Source organism: Ruditapes philippinarum, unplaced genomic scaffold (genome assembly GCF_026571515.1).
Source record: "Ruditapes philippinarum isolate M1 unplaced genomic scaffold, ASM2657151v2 ctg1802_1_1_1_1, whole genome shotgun sequence".
Classification (NCBI taxonomy): domain Eukaryota; kingdom Metazoa; phylum Mollusca; class Bivalvia; order Venerida; family Veneridae; genus Ruditapes; species Ruditapes philippinarum.
This window is the reverse complement of record NW_026862009.1, coordinates 26,943-54,507: the sequence shown is the minus strand read 5'-3', so window position 1 is coordinate 54,507 and position 27,565 is coordinate 26,943. Positions and strand designations below refer to the sequence as shown.

Below are 27,565 nucleotides of genomic sequence, written 5' to 3'. Positions count from 1 at the left end.
ATATGCAATCACTTCATTAAATCATTTAATTTATTATGTCATTCTAAACACGTTCTCGTATACCAAGACTAGTTAAAATACTTAATCCTTAATACTTATCCTAAAAGTTTTCTGATGTAAGTACGGTCATTCTCAATAGAGAAAACGTGGTGGAGAAACTGTGGTGGGGAAATTGTGGTGGAGACAATCTGGTGGATTGAAACTGGTGGGAGAATAAGCTAATGGAGATAATCTGTTGGAGTGGATCTGGTTGAAAAATCATCCTGGTGGAGACAATCTAGTGAGGGATAAAAACTGGTGAAGACAATTTCATGGAGTACATTTGGTGGAGACAATCTTTTAAGAAAAATCTGGTAAAAAAAGCAACAACATATTGCAGAAAATATGGCGGAGAAAATCGACACTGGCGTTAAGAACGCTATATCTCCACTATGTTGAATATGACAATCTTATCTCTATTTTGAGTAACTCAAACATCAAATAATTGTATACAGTCGAATTTGAATTGAAGGTCAAATTCTTCTTTGGATAACATTGCATATTTCAACGTTTTTTTTTTCAACAATTTACACTGATGGTACGATTTATTTACATTTTGTTTCCAATTAAATAAAACTTGTGAGAAATTCAATTTGTTTTGAATCGGGTGCAAGCTGGGCATTTGTTCATTTTTTGTAATTTTTTCTAAATGTTGATCAAATATCAAACATGAAGATTTACAATGTTTCATATAAGGGTACTTACATTCAATGATAATATACTGCAGTTGTAAACATCAAAGGCATGCCGCTTTAGAAGAGGTGTACTCGTGAGCTAATAAGCTAGGTGTACAAATACAGGTGAGGGTTTTCAATTTCAACTTAGACTTTTTTAAAATGAATAAGAAATTGACATGATGGGTTAAAGGGGACAGTATTCAGTTTCCTTCAGGAATGCAATGGGATAAAACGTCGCTGGCGGGATGTGTGTCTATGCGAATTGAAACATTACAGAAACATTTTTTACTAAATCCATGTACTCATGTACACATTAATCTGCAGGCTCTTGAATATTACATGTAGTATTTTTGTACGGACCAGAGAAACGGTCCTACTTTAAACCATTGTTTTTTGGAATTTTTTTTGAAATGTTTTTGTAAAGGGCCAAATGCCTTTAAAAATCGTTTTATCCACGACGAACATATTTGTCATTCATGAAAGAAAGTGCGGGTAAATGTATAAAATACTCGCATATAATTATAAGCTATTGCCCACAAAAAGCAATAAAATTGATTACAAATAAAGCTGACAGGGTCTTACGTCATTCTATTAAATGAAATAACGATTAATACGCGCTTATTTAGAATTATATTTAGAATTATCTTAAAGAAAATTTTAAAAAATGATCATCTAGGAACAAAGTAATTTCATGAGATGATATACAGTTCGCATATAATATAATGAAAACACCTTTCCTTATTTACTAAATCTTTCTGATAAATACATAATTATAAATGTATATATACAACTATTTGTTGTCCTCAAGAACAAAATTCCTGCAATCAAGTGCATCCAGACTATTTTTAAGGAGTGAATCAAACACAGCCAAATTCTGACACAGCTATCGATCATTACGTCGCGCCATTTGCTATGAAAGTTTTTCACTAAGTTCATAAGAACATAAATGCATAAATCAGAAAATCTTCATTCTTGGTAAATGTTCTGTGAAATAGAGGCCCGCCTTAGGTTGTTTATGTGTTTATGTGCTTAGAAATACTGCATTCTGGTAAATATATTAACTGTCGGTAATGAACGACCTTTTCGCTTTCAACGGATGTGATACCCTAAATTTGAGTGTTTAATATATACAAGATATACATGTACTCGTACACATGTATTTAAAAACATTTTCAAAATTAACATAAATTTTAATCAGAAAATAAACTATTTTCAACCTTTATAATAATTATATGTATAATATATGATAATAATATAATTATAAATATGTATATATATCCTTTGAAGTATAAATTGAATAATTGATTACGCTTTAGCTAATACAGTCATGTTACATTACACGTCTAATTCTTGTCAGAACCCACGGTACATATTCCGTATATACCGAGTTACCGGGGATGTCAATGATGTTAATTGTAAAACATAATGTCATCAATGTAACGTAACGTCAACGTTATTTATTGCAGATATTCAATGTAAATGCCGCCGAAAAGCAAAGAAAACAAGACTATCGAGTATATTCATCGAACTATAGACCAAGTTACTCTCAGAACCTCTGAAAACTTTTCGGAAGTCTGCTAAAATGATTATTCCTATCTCTTTGCTAAAACGTCTCGAGTTTAGATTAATACTTCTTGATATTTATATAATATCTCTGTTCCTACGATACTTCCATGTGCTAAACACATTACCACTATAAGATCATTGAAATATCTGAAAAACTGAGCAAATCGCTACATACAAGTCTTTGTAGTCGTTTAATGAAGGTTTTTACTCATGGAAATGAACAAATGAACAAAAATAAAGGTATTTAGGCTATGTGAATGTCTATTTCCTAGTATTTATTTCCTAGACAGTAAACGTTATTTTGTTATTATAAAAACAGAATGAGCTTGTATTATGTTCGGTATGTATGTATGTATTTGTACTACAATGACTTACGATACTGTTAATGACGTCATGACGTTTATTTTCATCATTCTAGATAAAAAAAGAGTAAATCGGGTACATATAGAAATAGTTTTTTCCTTTCCTGTATAGGTTGGTCAGAGTAGTTTAATATACGAAGAAATATTAAAACTGAAACTTAACTTTAATTTATCGTCAGGGGAGGAAATTTAACTTACCGTCAAGGAAGGTAACAAACTTACTTAACGTCAAGGGATATAACTTTTACCATGAAGACAGAGGAAATAGCTTAATATAACGTCAGGAAAGGTAATTGAACACAACATGGGGGGGAGATAACTATAAAATTAAGTATGGGGAGGGAGGTAGCTTAACTAAACTAAACTTTATGTCAGTGGAAGTAAGGAGGAATACTAAGTTTAACGCCATGAGAAATAACGTAGTTACGTCAGAGGAGGTAAACTTAACCTCATATCAAAGAAAGTAATTTCTTTAATCAAAAAACGGCATAACTTTTGCTCTAAAATCTACAATTTTGTGAGAAAGAAGAGACATTTACTTGCCCTGGTGTAAGCTTCAGATTTGGACAACAATTATGATTTAAGGACCCACAGCTCTTTTATGCTGGTAGCGTCACAATTTGTTTTGGAAACATAATTATATTGGGTACTACGTTAAATTTGAGCGACGTATCAGTTAATCATACCACGGGTGCACATGGTATCCACCAACCTACCAACTCTCCTTGCATATCGGGTCGTCACAATGGTCAGGTTATGCAGGTTTTTATATCCAAGAAATAGGCCATAAATGCGGATCATAGCTAATCACATAAATTTTGCTTGACAGATTAGACAAAATAAACCAAAGCCTAAATGTTTTGAAAAGAAGTGCGCATGCGTGAGTACCTGGTCACTGGACCTGACGCAATCACATAAAAAATATCCTCCAGTCACTAGAGAGTTAAACAACTCAAGTAATGATGGATATTTTTGCACTAAAAACAATTAACATGTAATAAATAAATCGGGATATCTTAGACATAACACTTTTTAACGTCAGCATTTCATGTTTTATTAGCCAGTTCGAGCATTTTCAGGCAATTCTAAATATATACAAAGTCGTTGTGATTGGGCTTATGTATGCAGTTTATTTTGTGGTTTTGTGAATATAATTTCCATGCGAAACACGTGCTTTTATTTCTCAAATTCCTAATACTCAACAATTCTACATGAATTTGTCTCTCAATTAGATATGTAATAAGAATTGAAGAATTCTCTGACCGATTGTATATATACGTCCCTTAAAGTTTCTTCTTGTTATAACTTTTTTCGCATTTCGCCGCGAAGTAACTCCAGGTGTGGTAGTACAATACGGCATACTTTGTGTCGTATTTTGTCGTCCTTTCACAGTTTTGCCTCGAAAATGTGAAATCATGGCTATACAACAAATTTTAATTTGTCGTATCTTCGTTCTGTCGTAGTTTTGCAGTTTGTGGCAAATTTGCGAAAATATAATATGGCGAAATCAGCCACCATACTCAATAGGATGGAATGAAGTACAGAATATATATTTAATGTTGATAAAAAGAAAAGAATGTACTTTAATTTTTTACAACATACAAATTAAAAGAAGAAAACTGTAAGGCTGTAATAAAGGATTCCAAACAATGCGTCTGTACCAAAATTTAAATTTCACAGGAATTTTAACATGGAATTAAAGGAACTCTGCTAATATTATTTTACAATTATTTGACTGGAAATATATTTTTCAAGATTTCTAGACTATTTGGTCTGGACAAAGATTTCAAACCATTTGCTTCCTCTGTTTTTTTCCAGAATACTCGTTTTTTATTGTGTAAATATGATTTAAAAATGAAAAGCATTTCGTCGCTTTAAACACAGATTGCTCCAAGATTAGCACAAACAAATTAATTTTCAATTTAATATTGAGCAGAGCACATTTCTATATTATCTTTAGCATGTCTCTTTTGACGTTATTAGCAGAAGTTAATTTTTATATGAATTTAAAATTATATGTTTTATAGACTTTTGGACCTTAATGTTGGTCCTTTAGCAGATCAGACCTTAAAAAAAAGAAAACAACTTTATTAGTGTAAGCTTATTTTCTTGCTCTTATTCATGTTTTTCCATTTGGCATCTTAAGTAAATGAGTGCGTCTACAAATGTGTAATTATTCTTGTAAAACAAAATTATATTTATAAGTCATTTGCACTGATAACAGTTTTAAAGCTAGCTAGATATGTATCACATGAAAGAAACCTGACGGGATTCGAATCCACAGCGGTAAGGGGCAAGTAATTTGATGTCAACGATCCTATGGACGCCCTTGCGTCACATTTTCACATGCAGACTCGATTTATAACGTGTTTTTTTCTAAATTTTTAAATTAATATACATGTGTAAGGCTATTATGTAATATGACAACTCATGCAGGTTTTATTTTTAAACGTCCGTCAGATAGCGTGAATCAAGTACAAAAAAGGTTAACAGAATTCTCGCCGGATCAACCAGAAAAGTAACAAAACATTGCAATGTTTGTATACACAATAATATTTTACTTACACTCGCCTGTCCTATAGAAATTGTTTAAATAATTATTTGTGTGAATAAAACATTCAAAGTAAGTTACTTCGTTTTAGTTGTCAATAAGAAGTTTTTATTTGTTTATTCTACAATGCCCATTAAATCTTACTGTTTGATCTTAGTATTAGTTTATGTTTAATTATGGTCCATTCGGTCAGATCATGTGTATTTGACCCAGGTCGCGCCCATGAGGCCGGAATTAAATGCCCCTTTTAAACACATCAAAAAGACATAAAACATTCGGACATTCGTATTTCATCTACGTCATTAAACCTAAATTACACCTCTCAAACAGCCTGTCCAGTTTTATTACTCTAATCGATTGTTCAGCTTCTCACTCGATGGGACGCGCATGCGCACACGCAACATTTTATAATAAAAGATAAAGCCGCCGGACATTAAATGTTATTGTTTAGCCCATGGCAGCAGCCATAAAACTGTTTAATTTGCAGAGTCCATCTGTTTCAAAAATATTTTACAAATTGTACAACAATGACAGCCTTTTTTGACGTTTGTAGGCATTTGAGTGCGTTTTTACTATACCGACAAAAGACGGTGTTGTTATGCTTAACGTAAAACTATGACGTTTTTATTTTTCAAAGAATGTGGTCTACACAATATATGAATTGTATTCGAGCGTACTAAATTGCTGAATAAAGACATTTTTGCACGCCCAAGTACTTACGATTTACACCTATAGATATATCAACGTTGGTCTAACAAGGTGTTAATTTTAGCTAACTCTTTCCCCAATTATCTAGAAAAGTCTTAAATGTCTTCGCCTCGCGAGAATCCTCTGATAATGGTTGGAAATTCTTTCCGCCAGTTGCAATGTCTCATTCCGCTGTTTTCAGACTGACACCCGAACTGGCAAATGATAAATCTGCGAAGCAGTCAGATAAATCGGAAGAAGCCAACGTAGATAAAATGAACCGAACGGTCGTAAAATGAAGCAAATGATCATGGATAAGCCATCGTTGCAAGTGATATATGGGAAATCTAGCCGACTTACAGCTGCTCGATAGAAAAAGCCAAACAGGTTCATCAGCAGTATATGCTTCTCAGTCTACAAAGCAACGCTTTATGTTAAAAAAAACTGTAACACAGTCTGTTCAGTGCACGCTTTATGTCCTCTGTTTGTAAAAAATTATAGTATCAAAAACAAACTTGCATACTTTTTAAACTTGATTCATTTATCAATGTAATATTTATTGACTATCAATTGTTTCAATAGAATAACAAAGACGTCAAGTTGTGAAGTTAAATTTATAGGAAGAAAATAGTTGTGTCATAGTTATGAGTTCATCTGCAAAGGAAGTTGTTTATGACGTCAAAACACGTGCATCGTCATCTGGAGAGCATGCGCGTTTATGTATTCTGTGAGTATTAAGTAAAAGTTATCGAATTATAATATAACAAACTCAAAATAAAAGTATTTCTTACTGACGAAAGTTTTCAACTTTTCAAGTACATGTATTTTCGAGAGAAAAAAATAGTCAACCAACATATGAAACAGAATCTACTCTATTTGTATCGATAAAGTAGATCACAGTTTTTCTTTTATCATTTGTACGAAGCTTTTATTAGCAGATTTTTGAAAAGAAAGAAAAATTTCAGACAGATAAAGATTCTTTCACATTTCACTGAAGAAATGTAAACAAACGAATCATTTCCAATGGAACGTAGCAGAAATGCACGCTGACAGCGATTTTGATATTACATATGTCAGAATCTGTAAACTTATCAAACAAATAAAGATAAGACAACCCTCATTAAATTTTACAAGGTAGAAAATGTAAGATACCCATCTAATATTGTAAAACAAAAGTTTTGGCAAAGCGTCGCAACAGTTTGCCTGATTTAACCGGATAAATACACCTAAGAACAGCTAGATTTACGAAGAATAAATAAAACAGAATTTTAGTATACAGCATTTTGGAAGACCATGCTTGTTAGATTAGATTTAGAAACACGCAAAAAAAAAAAGAAATTTCATTTCAGACTGGATACATCGACCTTCCTTCTTCAGGTTATCAATCGCAATTTTTCGGTCCTTTCCGTCAATCTTTGGATATGGGTAATATATTATGATTAATCATCAAGGGGTAAACAAAATCTGAGATTTGGTTAACGCGAAGAGTGTCAGGTATTCTGGATTATATTTTTTAAGATTCTTTCGATTTGAAGGAGCAATAAAAATGAAATTGCAAAGTAATGTTGAAAGATTTTTTCCTGCTATTTGTGTTTTACGTCGCACAAACACAGTATATTTATCATATGTGGATCCCCTCTGTATATTATTTCAGGCACAAACGGGCACCTGAGTAGAACCCCTGACGTTCCGTACGCTCGCTGGATAGATTCCTCACTTGTAGAATCCGACGACGCTCCAACATACAGCGGTGAGAGACAAGTGGTTTGAAGTCAACAACCTTAACCACTTGGTCACGGGCACCCCCACACACACACCACTACTTCACCCACCGCCCCTCCCCTGACAGATCTTATTGCTTATGAACTTTATTTGTAACATTTCGGAAGCAGGACAGTTGTTGTTGATGTTTCTTAGTGTATCCATTGTATTATTGAATCAGCGGATAATATCAAATCTTAATTTAAATATGATTACCGTAAAAAATGACTGACTGATTACACTGTACATAAAAATACGACCTCTGCCAATAAAATAAGATTTTGAAATCATTAAAACGCTTGCATACCAGGCGTTACTCTAGACGCTTGGATTATGTGCCAAGGAATGCTGGGTAAATGGTAAGAATAATAAGCAGTAAAACAAGTAGTAAGTTAAGCCTTTGCTGGTACTACTGTTTTGAATACGGATGATCTATCATCAAACAGGCGTAAAGACAACTTTATCGTCTGCTTTCATAAAATACGAATGGGCGCACATATGGTGAAACGACTAGCTTTGTATTAAAAAATCTGCGAAACCACAAGTACTCGAATCAAGATCAATGTTATAATAACGAAATTAACCGAGTGATGGAGTTTACCGGGCGAACGAGGGAGAAAAACGCTAACCGACGATGTAAAAACGCGCAATTGAATCATTTCCGCATTCAAAAAAAAAAAAGGCGGAAGATTATTCAATGTCGACATAGTGACCATTTAATCAAAAGTATTGACCCTAACGGAAACATATGCACCGAAAATTTGGAAAAAAACTACTAAAAGTAACAAACAAGTTCAGAGTTTTCTACAATGCACAATGCCTGGTTCCCTGCTGTTCAATTAAGAACATGCACGTAAACATAAGTTTTTTATGAACTTATTAAACAGTTGAACCTGGTAAGTGTGAATGTAATTTATATCATAGATCGGCCCTATTGGAATGGTTCACGTGCAAATAACAACTTAAATTCACACAAAACACCAGTCTATGTTATCTGGTTAGAGGGGAAATCTGGCATCTTGCTCGTATTTGTAACACTGACTTATATCAAAACCGATTGTTAGAACTCTTTGAACTTTTATCATCATAAACGCAACTTAGCTACAAAGTGATTTTTCATATAGAATGTATGATTGATGGTTGATTTTTTTAAAAATAAAGTTTTCAATGAACGCGAAAGTCATTCTGCATCTATTTTGATGCCTATAAGTAAAAAGGTTATTCATTATTTAAAATGTAAAATTATTATTATTATTATTATTATCATTATTATTATTATTATTATTATTATTATTATTATTATTATTATTATTATCATTATTATTATTACTATTACTATTACTATTACTATTATTATTATTATTATTATTATTATTATTATTATTATTATTATTATTATTATTATTATTATTATTATCATCATCATCATCATCATCATATCATCATCATCATCATCATCATCATCATCATTCATCATTCATCATCATCATCATCATTCATGATAAGATGCTGAAAGCTCAGAACAGTACAATATCAATTTATTAATCGTAGAACTTTTATCATAGTTGGCCTAAACTAAATAATTTAGGTAATCTAATTTCGAAATCTAAACTCTATTTATTATAATCAACAAATGCATATTTGTAGGTACCCTTTATAAAAATAAAATTGTTCCTACACCAGTAGCCCGGCTGTCATAAATATAAAGATATCCGTGACGAAGACGACATGTAATTTGCGGCAGTCGTGTTTTATTACACAAGATGGAAGAGGCGATAACACGTGAGAAGAGAACGCGGATTGACAACTTGTTGAAAAGGTAAACAAATTAAGCGAACGGATTAGCAATGTGATACGGCGGCTAGGTGAAAAGATAAAAGAAGATTACGCAATCAAAACAACGACCTTGCTGAATTGTTATTTTTTAACTGTACAGAACAGAATTGCAATAAGTATAGCAAGTTTTCGTGATTTTCTTTCAATATTAGAAGTCGCATTTCCTCTCTTCCACATGCCCAAGAATAGGACAATTTAAATCCATGCGCGTAACAATGTAGTTCAGTGCCATTTTGCGAAATCTAAAGGAAAAAAACGTCAATTTTGTGACTTTAATTAAAATATGAAGTTGAAATATTTTTTTTAATTTCATAAAAAATCGGGTAAAATTGTTTTTTACATATACTTGTCACCAAACGCACTCGAATCCTTTTTCTTACCAGAATATATAATATATCATCTGCAATTTATTCCATTGGTAAGTATTAATAATAATTTGGCGTGGCACAGACGTGTTATTGTGAAGGGTGGTTGAGAGTAGCTTTATATTACTTCATTCGCCTAAGAGAAATGGTTCACTGGCTCCGCTGTGAGTACTAAAATATATATATATCAATCTGGCATTTATAAATAATATTGCAAAATGAAAAATTCCACTTTCCATCAAACTCTAAGTACTTTGATTTAGAATGCTACATTCATTAAAGACAATATTTACTTATATTACACCCGCGAATAGGTATCATTCAAAAGATATACTGTAGAATATTATATATTCATATCACCAAAACGACTTTGATATATCATAAGTATATGTTACGGAACAAAACAATGCATTGTATACAATGACTGAGAGAAAATAAAGAAAATGAAATATTGATACTTAATGAGTCCCCCCCCCCACCCCACTCACTAACCCATTTTTTTTATATCATTTCATTTACAATAAACGATTTTTCTAGCTAATAAAATAAAAGTATGTGTTAACAATTCGGCGTATTTACTCTCTGAATAAGCTATCGGAAGTAAAAAAAGGTAACATCAAAATACAATCATCGACGTGAATTCTTTTGTGTCTAATAAAAACTGAGAGACTATAATTGCTTTAACAGGCACTCATATCGGTAAATATTTACATAAATCAACGGCATGTAGTTTCACCCGAACAAATTTGAGAATTTCTTGGAACGTTTTTCACCTTTTCTCCACTCCATGTTTTATAAAAAAAATAAAAATTTACTACTACACATTGTGTATTTACACGTATATATCCGTTTGAACTATGAATATATATATATATATATGTATATTTGTATTTGAATTACTGTCTATTTGCTTTTGAATGTGTCACGCCGGAATTGTAATAGTGTAATGTAAGGAATACCGACGTGGGAAAAATTCGAAATCAAAATTCTATTTTTTTTCTTAAAAAAAAATTAAGTGTGGTGTTTGAAAGGCAAACGGTCCTAGTTAATACTTGGCTGAGTCAGTAACGGATAAGTATTATTTAGCAGTTTTCAGTAACTCATTTAAGAAATAGTTTGTGTAAATTTGTATAATAGTTGATAATCGAGTAAAATATATGCTTATTAATCTTTAGTAGAATTTTATTCAAATCGTTATTCTATTCAAACACGCCAATGATGGGAATTTCATTTAAAAGTCCATCATAAATTGCGTCTAAACCCCCACATTTAAAACTCATTTTCGGTATCATATATACTGATATTTGATTCACAGTCCCGCGTGGTACTTAAGTTCAATCTCTATGCAAGACATGCGCATGTCAAAATGAAAAACTCCATTTCTTATTTACAAGATCCCATAAAACTCACAGCACCCCTATTTAATTTGATTTTCGTTTAATCGTTTCACTTAAATGCAATATGGCTGACTTCCGTAATTTACGGGCATTATGAGAACTGTCTTGCTGCGTCTGTGACAAATTTACGAACATGTCTATAATTAAGAACGCGGCTATTTCTCAAACATAAAATTACCTGAAATCAAGCCGGTCTAAACGTCTGTACAACCAAACGTCGGGAAGAAAGAGCAGGTGCACACACGTTCGCTCAAATACTGAATGCATTTTTCTACTAGAGAAAAATCGCGCACCAGTATCGTCTGCCAAAACATTTTCGTTTAGTTTGATAATCCTCGAATAATCATGTTGTCTGGTCTAATTTTACAAATGAAGCTAAATTGATGCTAATAATTCGTGCAGTGTACAAACAAATTAATAAGAATCAAAAAGGAGAGCTTATCTACTTCACAAAACCTCGCTAGGCAGGAGATGTCGAAATAATTGAGCTTGTTTTGCCTGTATTTACCAAGACTTTGGGCTGATAGTCTTAGAAAGATCTGAGAAATCCTGCTGATTTATTTGTAAATTATAAATTCCACAGACTCTACAAGTATTAAGCGACAATTCTGTTATTGCGCTCTACTCGTATTTCAATAAAAAAAGGATTTCTGTCTATAAGAGTATAGAAAAACATGGAACCGGAATATCTCTATCAAGAAAACAGACGGCCGTTTGTTTATGGCGACGTATTTAAGTAGAATTTATGTTAAAAATGAAAGGTATCTTTCAAATATAATATAAGCCCTGTAATAAGCTTTAACGACATTTTATAAACTTGTTAGTGATCTATTTAATTCGAATAACACCCTGAATGATTAAACAGGTGTTTCGCCGGAAGGTTTAGAAATACATTAATTATATAATGAGTTAACTTTCAAATTCCTCAAAACTATGCGAAAAAAAAAACAACATTTTTTACATCTCCTTAGCACACAGATTAAGCAGATATACTTTATCTTTTTTCATAGAATTGCGCTCCGATTGACTGTGACGAAGAAATTATTGCTGAATCATGCCGGTGAATCGTAAAAATTAAAATAGAATGAAAGTCACTTAAGTTACAACACATCAAACCTTTCATGTAAACTCGAAAACAAAATTCAATAATAATTTACGTTCTAAGAAACTAAAAAAGTGAAAATCAAATTTTAAACAAACTTCGGAGAAATTGAGATCAATAAAGATACCATTTCGGGAAAAGGGCCTCGTTTCATGAATTGTGCTCATTCAGGAAATGACTGAATGCTTGCGATACCGAAAAGTTGTTTGTTTCGCCAGAAATAGCTGTTCTTGAAATCCTTATGTAATATGTCTAAGTGAGTACTTAACAAAGTATATTAGCAATTTTCTCAATGCGGTGTATTTCTGACAACATCTCCACTTACTACTTCTGAAAAGTGAATGGATTTTTGTTTTGTTTTTTAGAAGAAAGCGGAAAATAAACTCGGGCGGATAAGATATAATATAAAGAAAATGCTGGCGTGTTTTTGTTGTTGTTATTTTCACAGTAATGTGATAAAATGGCCCATACTCATGGAATTAGCATTTTAAGTGGGGTTTTGTTAAAGATTCGGTGTGTGTTTATGGCTTAGATCTAGATTTCAACGAAGTTACAAGTATTAAAACTGCTAATAACTACTCACTGACACAAATGATTCTTTCGATGGGGGCAATTTAGACCAAACAAGAAAACTGACACAATATTATAAAATGTTATAAAAAAATAAGCCTAAATGTCACTAAAATACATTAAAATACTTGCTCCTATCTAAGATTTTACGTTTAAATATGAAATCACCCATTAATCTATTAAATTGTAGCAAATATTCAGTAAGAAAAAAAATCATAAACATATTTTACATCAACTAACTTCTCTATGTGAATTATCAAACTTTAATGAATAAATGTGTCACACGAGGATCGGATAAATTACACTCGAAAACGACTTAAACTGTTGACAGTGTATACAATTTCTTTAATTTTGTTTTCATATAACATGCAAATTTTCGTCACAACCACTTAACAAGCAAAAATTACGCTAGAAACCTCTGGGCGGAATGTACTGATAAAGATTTACAATGTGAAAAAAGTGGAATAGTTCGTTTAATTCCCATTTAATGAAATTCTAGTAAATTTTAGGTATACTAGCTATATAATTTAGTTACACTTGATGACAGGGTTTGCTCGTATAATAGCGCCCTGTATCTGATAATTTTAATGTAAAACGATAGTAACTTTTAAAAAAACTTTTTCTGTCCCATCTGATATCGATATCAGTATAAATAACGCGTTAATGATAACATTACAAATTCGCATAATCTGATTTGAATCTGATTGTTGTTTTTTATTTAGGGACTCGTACTAAAACCCGTATTCGCATTTTGCATTCCGTTATGTTCCGTTTATTAATGTTTTTCCGGAGCATCCTGGCGGTTTTTAATATTACTCTCTATATGTCTGTAGCTTGAATGTTGTTTTTTTATTCTGTATTTTGGTGCATTAATATTTGTATGATTATATTCAAGTTAGATCACAGATCAAAAAATTTAAGATTAAGTAGATATGGATTAAACGGTTAACCTGTTAAAAGTAACACTAAACTCAAAATTAGATTAAACTGTATATCGATTTACAACGATTTTCCAAGAGAATTTTTTTTAAAGAAGATAATGTTCTTCATGAACTAGTTAAACATTTCCGGCAAGTTTGAAATCAAACATGACTGAGTATATAAATCTAATTTTCCAGTTGCAAAACAGAAATTTCTTGACATAGGCTATTTATTTATCAATCAATTTTGATAGGTCATAATTTAAAGCTTTCAAACATAATAAATAAATAGATCGCTTGAGAAATTCCTTGAAGTCTTCGAGTGATAGTTCTTTGTGCCAGGCCCGGTGTAATAAAAAGACTACCATGTTTTTGGTTTTGCATTGATTTGAATGTTTCTGCGCATGCGTCTTATATTTAAATTAACAGTAAAACCTACGGTGTTGTTTATTATGCCAAAAATTTTACTCTTTATCGGTCTCATGTTCTTTTTTTGAAGTGTGATTATTTCGTTAAGATATTTGTCAATTCTACCCAATAAAAGCATTGTTTCAAACAGACGATAAGATAGATTATTGACTCCCGGTTTGTTATAATTTAACCTCCATAGCCATTACATCATAAAAAGAACATAACTAATATTCACAGCTCAAAAAACGCATTGATAGACTTCATATATTCCGAAAATCATGTAATCACCGCGTCTTTAAAATCTAACGCCACTTACTTCGATAATAAATTTAAACACAGCGATCAGATTTTATAACTTTTAAGATAGGCAATACAAGCAAATGATGATCTTAAATAGGGCCATAAACTGACAGTTATCATTAGATGTATAATTGTTTAATTCTTATTTAATGTGCTATTTATGCTTTAAGAGTGATGCATGCTTTTCAACTCATAAAGATTCAGCACTCGAGATGCGGTGTAATTTTAAAACTATTTTTCTTACATTAAAACTTGGCTTAATGATATGTATCCGCCAATACGTTAGATAACAATTATGCATAAACGTAGAAAACGAAATTCATCTATTAGAAAAACTAATCACAGAATATGTAGGGAGAGAAAATTAACTGAAATTGCATGGGAATGCCAATAGACGGAACATTTTAGCTCGGTTTCACGACTACTTTTATCATATAATTATGTGCCTTTTTCAGAAAGTTTTCAAATCTATTTGCTTCCCTAATTATTTCTATTTTTGTTTGGGAACTTTTTTGTTTGTTTCTTTATTACTTGTTTGTCGTTGAAAATAGAACCTGCACTGTATGTAATCCCCATAGTAAGCTCTTGCATCGGACAGTGAATTAAAATGGCATCGTATACAGAGTATGTAGACTGAACGGTTCTTTATTCCTAGCTTTTTTTGTCTTACGCATAACGCGCATGCGCAAAATGTTACTTCCGTTACTAAGGGAATGATCTAAACGGGTCTATAGGCAAGGCATTATCATCGCTTGTATTCAAATACAATTTGCAAAAACGAAAATATATCAAATAGGTATACATTGATACAATGATATCTGTTGGAACATCAGATTCTTTAAATGTATGACACTAAAGCTAACGAGGATAGTGATTGGAATATGACACCGCACATAAAATTTTAGATTAAGCCGGGTTTTTTTTATTCAAATTCTTAAAGACACACACCAACTTCTAATAATTATTTGACCCAATCATTAGTACACTAGATTTATAAAGAAGTTCATTGCTTACTTTTTTACAAAGAAGTTCTTGATTACTAAGATATAAAAGCACATAGGTATAGTAACACTTTCGTTTTGTGCTATAGTATATTTCATTTGCCATCAAACGTTTGAAGAAGAAATTGGAAAACTGCAGGTCGTGGTAATTCTTTTATTTAAGTCATCTTTACTTGCTTTCTTGGTTGAATGTTTGTAAAAAAAAACATTCTTAACTACGGGTCAAAGGTCATGTAGCTCAGGACGTCTTATCGTATCATCTCTTTTATCACGGCCAATTTTACAATTAGTGTTTGGATACAAAAACGAATTAACAACAGAGGGATACGTTAGTACTTGGAACCACTCCAACATTTCTTAGTATACAATGATCTATGTAAATTTTAGAATTGTCTGCAGTTTACAGTTAACGTACTCTGTGTGGGAAAATGACGTTTTTGAATTCCGAATCCACTAGTTAACTTAATGTACCTCTTTTTTATTAGTAAAATCTAACCGTTTTGAAATCCACAAGAAATACATAGATAAGATACTGGACCGTTTTTAATACATTATTTAAATGCTTTTTAACATGTTGAAGAATCACTGAGCGAATTCTGAAGAAAAGTTGGTCCGTTAGAGAAGTCACTTGTCAAATATTATCTATTTTATCCGTCCAGGTTCGAAACCTAGAGAGAAACTGTTAAAACTGTACCAGAACTTTGTTCCCTTCGAATAATTGGCTTGTTTTTCGATCTATATGTAAGGAAAGTTTTGAAAGTCGGTTTAAAAAAATTGCAAAATTATTTTAGGTTTGTAGATTTTTTTTATCTTTTTTTTTTTTAGAAAAAAGTCAACGACCTTTAGCAGTCATTTACAAATTTTAGCATACCAGTCTCTTTCATTTGTTAATTTTTTTACTAAATAAAATTGACTTGTAATTTTTTGTTATCAAAATACGTTAAAAATGAATTTGCATTTTGTATAAAGAATGTAAAAATGTTAAAAGAGGGGGTATATGAGTTATGACAACATTATAGATAGGGATCTATTACTCAGCAAATAAAAATAAGAAATCTGTAACATCAACGATTTGACACTTTTTCTTTTCATAATTTAAACATTATCCTTGTTTCCCATTATCTTTTTTTAGTTTGTGACACTCTCGAATTTTATAAACTGATTTTGTATAAATGTTGTTGAGTTATGATATAATAATTATATATATACATGTATGTATATTATATTAAAGGAACCCCACTGAGGTACAAAAACCGAAATATAAAATTTAATTTCTCACATAGATCAACTGGAGCACTTAAAACACAAACATATGCAAAAGACAATAAAAATATACTAAGAAATATATTGAAAATTTTATTTTGGTGCTATTATTAGCCCGATTTGAGTGAAAAGCGTTGCAACGCATTATGGAAAAATGAAGTGAGCGAATGATCTGGAATTTTGCTAACAAGTTATTGGTTGATACCTACATCAACTGGAACATTTTCAATTTCGTCATGTCAAAAAACCTCAGTTGAGTTCCTTTAAAACGTGATGATTTTTATGTGCAGTATTGAAATAAAGAACACAAGATTTTATACTTTATGCATGTGTTCACTGTATAATATTAAAAAAGTTGATTAAACCGAATAAGTTTTAATATATTTGTTAAATCTGTTATTGATATTGTGTTTGCTGTTTAACAGTCAGTTTGACATTCAAAATAAAGTTTTGCCTAAAATCCATTTTTGTGGGGGGTATACTAATTAATATAAGACAAAGAGTACGCATCAGGTAGAAAAAAGATACGGGTTCTGCAATATATCCAGGGTAACCGGTTTTTAATTAAAACCAATTTTCATTTCAATCTGTATTTTTGGTTTGTGCACGATATAATGATGGAGAGGGGAAAAACGTTATATCTGGATATTTAAAAATAGATAGAAAGTTTTGGCATGCGTTTAAACATACTTTGTTTTGCAAAAAACGTGGCTTCACAAGGCAATTTTTCTTATTTATTCTCCGCGAATGTTTTTTGGAAAAGTTTTCAAATATAATTGTTTAACGAGCAAAATAACCCAGATGTTAATTGTCAGAAATAAATGTTGATATATTGACATCTCTGTAAGCTTGAATTGCGTTTAACTGATTTATATCCCCCAATAGAAATGTCAAAATTAGAATAATAAACAAATAATATACATGTATGTATTAACAATCATGGGCATATAAAAGCTTGACAGTAATTCTGATAGGGATAAGGGGATTATTAGGGGCCGTATTGAGCGATAATAACCAAAAATGAAATAACAGCTAAGTATGAGGCCAATATATTTGGTTATCTTAATTAAAATTACAAAGTAAAATATACATGTACTTACAGCCATCTGATACCCGTGCAAAAGTCCATCCACAAAAGTACAGTTAGCACAATCCGCACGATGCTCGTGCTTACATTTAGCTGCATCTTTTTCTCTCTTTAACAACCGTTCCAATTTGTTACTTTTTTAAAAACAGAATCAGAACACTTTCAGTGGTAAATAATAAAATCCCCTGTTGTTGTTTTTCCTTCTTTTTTCTCTTTTCCTTCACGATGGATGTTCTTTCGTCCACAAAACACACATGCACAACTAAACCTATCAGTTTGATCTGAATAAACTGAAATAATGCTTAAAACTATATGGTTAAGTATTGATATTTGATCACGCAACCGTGCAATTGACTTATTACATTAAATAAATGTCTAATTAAAATCGCATGCATTTCCTTTCAACACTTACACGATAAACAATTTTTACCACTTCGAGGTGTGAACGCCTCTATTTCTGACCGTTTTCGACGGGCTCTGACTTAAGAATGACAGATGGTTAAAATACCGACATAAGTCTAACCGAACGGCCCCATTCTTAGCCGCAGATGTGGTTTAATGAAACAATTGAATTTTATAAGTATTTCACACAATAATTCCCCAAATCTGATTAATTCATTAGAAGATTCGCTTCCTTGTAAAAAATTTCGGGAAGTCTGCTCGCAATTTCCAGATAGTTTCAATAATGACTTAATCTAACATCAAAAACTTTATGAAAACAGACTTTAACACTTGCACAGTTTTTTACAATTCCAGATTGTTATTTTTGTGTGTCCCGTGCATGGCCATGTAACCCCCAGTGCTCGGGTAATTTTCATTCTCTCCGGTTCACGTAAGTTTCAAATTGCATAATTTCCTGATTAACTCAATCCCTGCTGTTGGTACATAAAAATATCATAAATTAATAAACACTCTTTTTTCTGCACGTTAATTCCTTATTATTAAATTCATCCAAAATTGAGAATTCATTCATATTTTGCGTGTGTGGTTGAATATTATTTTACTATACAAAAGATCAAAATCCAGACCCATGCTATATTTTATATCAAAACAAGTGTAATTATATAAAAAGTACAGAACAACTTTCATTTCAAATAAAATTCACCACAAAAATCCATCAAAACTCGCATTATTGTCACATTTGTTTCTTTCGTTTTATATTTTCTCCCTGTTTTCAATTTTCACAATTCATTCACTGAAGAGAATTCTTAAAATAAACGATAATATATTACTTTGAACTCAAACTGATATATCATTAGATTTATTGAACTTAAACTTTACCGATCTTGTTATTCCTTTTCAACTTAAGAAAGACATGAAGAAGAAAAAAAACGAAAAAAAAATTTTTTTCACTCCGCAGATTACAAGTGATTGTTACTGACAATTTGTTCTCACGGGACACCGCCCGAACACTTGAACTAATTTTCGCGTTAAAATAAGATTTTCAGACAGACTTGGTTATTAGTTTGTTATTAGTGTTTTTAAATTTCCGTTCATCATAAGATTGCGAATTTTGAACCAGGTTTCGAGTGATGTTCAAATTGCCGATGGCTGATTCTTTTTTTTTTATTTTTTTTTTATCTCTCTTTCACTTTTTTATCAGCAACCGTTGATATGTATTATTAAAAAGAGATTATCCTTACTGTTTGCAACAACAACAACAACAAAACATTTATTTTATATGATCTTGAAGATGCTTCGTCTAGAAGATGATGTCACATTATTTTCCATATTCACTTCACAAGCGTTGTTTATAAAAACATTTCTAGATCACACATTTTTAGATATGTAATTATTTTACTTGATTATGTATTTATTAAATAAACTTTCCGAACTTGCTCGTCTGTCGTCTGCTAGAGGTGAACTGGTCGTCTGCAAATAAAGATAATACAGATTTAAAGATTGGCAACTGCAATAAATGTTTACGACTTTTCGACCAATGTTTAAAGATAGGGGGTTCGAAACTTTACCGCTGGCAAATCATAAAATCACTGTACATAACAATGGCCCTGCGCTGTTTGATTTATGAATGATAAATTTTTGTTGTTACATTGTTTAATAAAACCGCCCGACAAAAAAGACATGAGAGTTATAAAATTTTATCTTCTGTTAAACGGTGTGATAAAATTTGATTTTAAAGGCTTGAAAAACAGATAAACGATTTGCCTGATCCTGTATGTATAGGTATATATTGTACGATATGTACAAAGCGGATTACTGCATCAAATTTAGAAGTGCTTGCCTAAAAATATCCGACATGAAACTTTTACAAATTTACAATCAAATATACAATAAATATATTTGATACATTTAGATAGATATGAATGAACAGATTTTGAACAAAATGTCGCGCGGTGATTACTACACACAAACCAATATACATGTGCGGACGCTACCCGTTTTTAACAATTTTACAAAAACTGTATGAACACTTCTATTTGAATAATAAATAATCACACTGTACATTGCAAAATCCATATAAAATTCCAAAATTACGTGTAAGGTGAAACATTCAATCTATTCCGCAGAAAACTCTGAGAACCGCTCCAAACAGTCATTTACATAGCGGCGCTTGGTAATAAACAATCCATGACTCCTCCCTTTCACCAGCAAACGTTCATTCACCGAGATCAACTATTATCGTTTAGCTGCAGACGACAGTTGCGAATTTCGCGCTAAATATCTTTCTTATTGAAAATTTCGACGATTACAATAAAATTCGATGAAACCATTAATTTAGGTCTGCTAAAATTTTAGTTCTTGTTTGTCAAATGTGTTCAGCCGTAATAAGTTAAAAAGATAGCTTCTTCTGTTCTGTGAAAGGCCGTAGAAATAAAATACCCCCTTTTTGTTAAATCAGACACATTTTTTAAAAGATTTTCCTCTTTAAACTTGGGATTGATTATAAAAAGACATGTTAAAAGTGTCAAAAGTGTTTATCTAATACTTTTCTGAGGGACTCCAAACTGGCCTGTAAACTATTTCATTTAATGTTTAAAAAAGTTCCTAGCGTGAATAAGCTATGTACATAAACAATTAAGGAATGTTCTTTCAGTAACGTTTCAGATAAAACGTCAATTTAACACGTCACGTGTCTGTAAAGGTAGACAATCTTCAAGTTTTAAAAATTTAATTGCTTTCTTTGGAGTTTAATTGTCGAGTATACATTATGTTTAAAAAAGATATCAACACCTTTGATCCGATAAAAAGTGCGAAATTATTTAACTAGTAACACGTGTGTGTGTTTGCACAACAATGAAAGAGTCGTATGTTTAAATATTTGTTGTTATTGTAGCGTGCTTTTTTTTCAGAGGCCGATTTTTTATAAAATGAATAATTCATTAAAAACATAATAAACTATTTTTCTTCCCTATATTTTTTTATTTTTTACCCCCCCCCCCCATCTCCCCTTTGACCAACTTTCAACGTGTGAGTTACGGCGAACAATTTAGTTTATATTCTAATTTATGCAATATACGATTGTTAAGTCACTTTGACGACGTTTTAAATCAAACCTCGCTCTTTTACAAAGTTGATACACCGGGCGTTTGATGTCATTTGAACAAAACAGGGACTTGACCTATGGCGGGTTCAAAATCGTTTGACATATTTGATAAACAGTTAAAATCTACGCTCACAAATTTTATTTTAAACAGTAGTCAAAATTATGTGCTTGTCCGTTTTGATATTCACGAAGTATTCCCAAGGTGTTAGATTCAAGCGAAAAATTCTCTAAAATTGTCGAAAATATATCTGACATTACTCTAGTAAAATAAGAAAGAACTGGACTGGCTGTAGGATTTTTCGTAATGCCAATATTGTACTATATTTTCATTTTATAAATAAAAAAATCTAAAAATCAATATTATATTTTTTTGTCATAGTGGCTGTATATATAATGAACATCTTCCAAGCTTAAAAGAAAAAAAGGTCCTTGTAGAAAATAAAATGTTAAGACTTTCCCTGCTGTTACTAAATGTGGACAAAACTTGAATTTACAGACAAAACATCCCTTCGTGAGGATAAAAAATGGTAAATTAAGAAAATTTTATCAGAAAGAAATTAAGGAAAAGACAGTGAAATTTGTAGAATGGCCATAAACAGTTTGGGGACAACCTGGGTAAAAGGAAGTTCGGGAAAAAATGTTAGAAAACATATTTCAAGTTTTCTTATTAAGCATTATATATTTCAAACTGTAGCAAAGGCTTTAATTATCGGGGTCTGTGGGGGTAGGGTCTGTAGGTAAATAGGCCTTTAGGTTCTTATTCTTTGCGTTAAAATATTAACAACAGTTTTAACATAAATTACAATTATATAAATACTTATAAAAACGTTTATTTACACGACGCGCCTGTCTAACTAACTTTTCAGTCTATAAATTGTTGAAACGTTGGTTTTTTTCAAAAGCCACCCAAAATCTTAAAGAAAAAATATATGAAGAAAAAAGACATCATATTAAAATCAATTTAGTTTATTGCTCACTTAAGACTTATCACTTTTATCGCCATTTAAAATATTTTTGTTGAAAATCTGTGAAAAGAAAAGGAGACGAATTTCGCTTGATTAAAACCCGCACTCCGTACTAAAAATGTCACGTGCGTATTTAGTACGGTAAATTATGCTCCTAATCAAATCTCGGCGGTAGATTGTGATCAGCTACTTATAGTTTTGTCGGAAATTTATAGGGTCAAGTCATGGGTTTATTAAAGATGGCTAGATATACCGGAGAATAAAATTATCATAAATTCCTATTTTTCAAACAATAAAATATAATCGGTAGGTATAAATAAAGTTTACATATAAATATATCTGTCAGAACGAGATTTACAAAAACGGCGGAAATGAATATTATTAAGTCTTTATAGTAAGATGTAAAAAAAATGTTTGAAATGTCGGCAAAACTTGCCAGTAAAATTTCTATGAAAAAGTACTTCCGAAAGTTCAATTCGTGAATGTTTGCGTTTTGTTTTTGTAATGCTTTCCCTAAACAACTCAATTCGTTAATTTGCCAGCACATTTTAAATTTAAGACAATTCAATTCGTTAATTTGCCAGCACATTTTAAATTTAAGTAAATGTCAATATTTGAACCAGAATTAGCTCAACAACTGGCATTTTACTTTTGGAATCAACATCTACGTTTGATTGTATTTGACCGATTTTGTAAAAAAAAGTTTTTATCCAGCATCAACCCTAGCTGGGACCAAAAAATATATCGGGACGGGCTATTACAGGAATAAGCGCGTTATTTTTGGTCCCAGGCCCAAGCACATCGTCCTGCGTCAAGTAACCTAACCATTCATCTGCCGGTGAACCCTTCATCTGCCGGTGATAAGCCTTTAGGCAGCCGGTACATCCGGGCACTTTGACCAGGCTAGCTCAATTTGGTTTTCAGTATTAAAATTCCTTAAAGACACATTATGCCTCAGAAACGAATATTTTTTACGTTTTCAGAAAGTGCAAACATTAGTTTTATAATGTGTAAATAATGTGTTAAGAGAATGTTTGATGCTTGTTACCTGAAGAAAGTAGTTCTAAATGTGAAATAATTTGTCATAACAGTTGCAAAATGTAACCAAATAGTATTTTGACTTCCATACAAAATACTACATATCTATAACTGTACTTATTGCCAAAAAGCAATAGAAGAAAAAGACGCTTCGGGTAAACTGACCATTTGGTGGCGTTTTGGAAAATGTAAAAGCACACTAAAAAAATAAGCTTTTGAGAAATAGAAAAATAAAATGAGATCTACGACACAATGGGCCTTTAAACTGCTTGCAAAACCCGCAAGGTAAAGACACGAATTCATTATATTCAGGATCAAATGTAAAATTGGTAAAAATTATTTTAATTCTTTTAAACAACATAATTATTATAAACTTTTTCATTTTTGTTACATGTAGATCTATGCAAAGTGAGATGGGTTATGATCCAAATTTATTGCTATTTTTATTCGACTCGTGACCTGAAATTTTCTGTACGGCATTTGCGATTTATTTGACGAGACCGCCGTACGTTTATCAGTCTATAATTACAAATGAAACATTCTTGCCTAGAATTGTGGCAAGTTGTTCAACAAAGCTGGTGTAACCTCGTATATTACGTCATAGTAGAACGACTAAAATGCCACTTGCAACCAATAGAAAATTCCAAACAATTTCTTGTCATCAAACAAAGCCGAAGTATTCCGAAACGTCAGCGTTCATTATCTCTCTACTGGGGATACCAACGAATCCGAAGGGTTCCGTAATCAGCGTTCCTATCTCATTAATATCGACAAAGAATTTCAGAAATCCGACAAGGTGTGAATGAATCCTGAAAGTCATTTTCAGCGCAACATGTTTGACATACATCTTTTTCGACTGTAGTTTATCCAGTGCGACAGAATATACAGTTCTCTCTCTTGTAACTTTTTGATGATTTTCCGGTGAAATGTGAAGAAGAATATTATGAGAAATATGGGTAAACGTTTCCGTTTAATTCTTACCCTTTGCTTAATTGGTAAAATGACATTGTCCTGTGATGAATTTGGAACTGGCCATTGTAACTATAAAAGATTTTAACAAAAAAGAAACGAAAAGAAATATCAACAAAAAATTTCAAAAAACAACAACTTCCCAACAATAGGCCTACAGAGACTGGTTGGAATGCACATTTAGATATATTGGCAGTACGTGTAAATTGTATACAATTTAACACATACATACACACGAGAAGTATAGGGCGGGGGTCGGGTTATAGTCACGCCGACACTGTTCGGGCCATATGGCGACTGTTTTAGGTGTAGAAGAAGAGGGACCTCGTACCTTCTCCATGAATTATTTCAGGCACGAGCGGACACCTGAGTCGAACCACTAACCTTCCATACGCTAGCTGGATAGCTTTATCACAGGAAAAACTTCAAAGTCCCTTGCAGGTATCGAACCCACAAACGGTAGGAGCAGATTGTTCTGAGTCAGCGTCCATTATCTTTTGACCATTGATACTCCTGGTTGTCTTTTTTAATTTTGCATATGACATTTGGACAAAACCCTAGTTACCCCTGCTTAATTTCTTAAGTGGACTTTTCCAGCTTCCATCTTATTTGAACTGTCCTTTACCAACTTTGGAGATTTTAAAGTTTGTCAGCCAGCAGTAAAGAACCCGGTGCGACTGCAAAGGTGTGCAGGCTGGCCTTGTTTTGTACTGGTCGCAGAAACCAATTACTTTTGGTTCCATAATTGTTACGTGGACATATTTTCCACATAGGTTTTACGAATAAGAAGTCAGTATGGGCCTTTAAAAGATGTTTTGTCTGGTTCTCTATTGGTGGCAAAAACTCAACCCTTAAACAATTACCTTCGGTTCTATAATTGTTACGCGGACATATTTCCTTATAGTTTTAACAAATAGTATGGGCCTTTAAGATTTTTTTAAAAACAATTTAAGTTCTTAGGGAATGGCATGGGCCGTCATTAAACGCTGTATGCTTTTACGAATCACCAAAAAAACCGGAAACATTTAAAAACATCTGAAATCATCGTATCAATTGTTGAAAATGTCAGCACGGGAGTGGATTGTGCACATTCCTGGTGGTATAATTTATTATAAAATGAATATTTGCTAGGTTAAGATTAAAATGCGCTTTACTTAAAACAAATATTTAAATTCTCTAAAACAGTTTGCTTTATACTAAGATCAAAGTAAAATAGATAGATTTGGTACAATAAAAGTGACCACTTGGATTGTTATAACAGGGAGCACGTGACAGTGAGAATTGTATATAAATCTAAATTGATAATGTTTTAAAATTCTTTACTCAATCAAGGTATTGGAAAGGTCGTTTAACAAAGGTACATTTTGAGTCATTGACAAATATCCTTTAAATCTTAACACCAGATTTCATATACTATAACAAGCAGTTATTTTAATTCGGAAGGTTTTTCAATATGACGTTTGTTGGCGGGATTATATTTATTACATGTAGTAATATACAGTATATTCAGACATATAATACCGCTGGATAAAACAGATTAACACTTAATCTGGATGGGTTTTTTTCTTCAAACTTTCCCTTTTTAATAACTGCAATTAATAAAACATTATTAATTTTGCGAATATTAAGATAAAAATTTAAAGTAAGTCAACAGTATAGACCCTGTTCCATCGTCGGTGACCCTAGTATTTCCGTACGTAGTATGTTCGGAATATAAGTAAGTAAGTAAGTAATTTATTTATTATAGTGACATGTGTAAACATATTTTACAAATTCAAATAATACAACATATTTGCAGTGGGTAACTGGCGATGGGCCTGGTAAGACTGCACGGACACGATACTGCTTGCATAGTCTAATCACTTCCGGTTAAAGAAAGGTCAAAGATTAAAATGATCTAAATGCCCGTTAATTAAAAGTAAAGCAAGCACGGATTAAAGATGACATATTTATTCTACATGAATGCAATATATTCTTCAGAGTATTCGACCAAACTGTGCCACGTTTGAAGCTTGAACCGAAAAGCACGAACATGCCGAACTATTTTACCAGCGAACTTATTTGCAGGTGGAGCTAAGTCTGAACATGAATTAAATGAAAAAAGAAGTTCCTGATATCATGACGTTTAAAGTAGAAATTGATGTTCAATAGCTTCACCACTGACACAAAATATTTTGCAAATAAGCTCTGTAAATATGTAGTAAATAATATTCTTACGTTTTAAAACTAAAGAATAACTCCAGTTATATTATCTATCACAAATTTCATCTCATTGTACGCGTGCGTCGCCTCAAAAAACTTTAACTTATCTTAAGCAATTAAGCACGGTCAGTTGATCTGAAATAAACAACGCTGCAAATTTTGTCATTTCAAATACTCATCCTGTTGTATTTCGCCGTGTTCGCCCCAATACTTTCATTATTTACACGAGTATTTGTTTTCAGATAGTCTTACGCGATTCGTACTTGAACCTTTAATTAGAAGATATGGAGTCATTAATAAGTATGGATTGAATTACAGAGTTTTCAAAGGCCACGCCTTTTGAAATTTCAGTAATTATATGAAGAAATTCATTCATAAGGAAAGAATCGCTGTTTTTCAAATAGTGGAATGAAATAAGAGAATTTAGTGGACATTGATCTTGCGTGAAATTTAACATGCGTCAGAATTACTTTCAACAAGTATGCTTTGATAGTTGGAGTTAATTTGCTGCTTAAACAGGCATTATTAATATGATAATTATCAGTTTGGAAAAAAATAGTTTGAAATAAAAGATTAAATGCGGCAACCTTGTAACCTCTGTTCCAATGAAATAAACGATAGGGCAGTGTTGCACCGGATAACGGAACCGACGTTTTAGACCGCTGGAAAGTGTTAAACAAAATAGAAGATGCACGGTCACGACGTGCGTTTAATTGTGCTTACTCATCAATAAAAGGGCACCTAATCTTACGCCAAAAGAAAAGCCAGTAACTAATGATATCCTATTTAAAACAAAGAAGCCCTGTCTTTTTTTCTGCTTCTTTTTGTTGGGTTGGGGTTATGAGTCGAACCGACCTTGCAAAGGTCAAATGTCACTTTCCAGCCAGACCTCAGACGCCCTTTCGTTCATTATTACACACATGAATAACTTTGTTAATAAAAACTGCCTGTAAATTTAACTAATTGAAATTATTTCATCTGTGTGAAATGC

The 27,565-nt window shown here is 32.0% G+C and overlaps 1 protein-coding gene across 2 annotated transcripts in view; it reads right to left on the bottom strand.

The window, feature by feature from the left end:
- The window catches only part of LOC132717642 (protein Wnt-11b-2-like), a 33,579-nt gene extending 12,897 nt beyond the window's left edge, over positions 1 to 20,682 (bottom strand). The window contains exons 1-2 of one of the 2 annotated variants that reach the window (XM_060701154.1): positions 20,360 to 20,682; positions 17,909 to 19,767 (exon numbers count right to left, since the gene is read on the bottom strand). In XM_060701154.1, the coding sequence (XP_060557137.1) occupies positions 17,909 to 17,994 (86 nt within the window). In that variant the 5' untranslated portion in view covers positions 17,995 to 19,767; positions 20,360 to 20,682. The remainder of the gene's footprint in view (positions 1 to 17,908; positions 19,768 to 20,359) is intronic. The other variant, XM_060701155.1, reaches the window with a different exon arrangement.
- Positions 20,683 to 27,565: the final 6,883 nt, after the last annotated feature.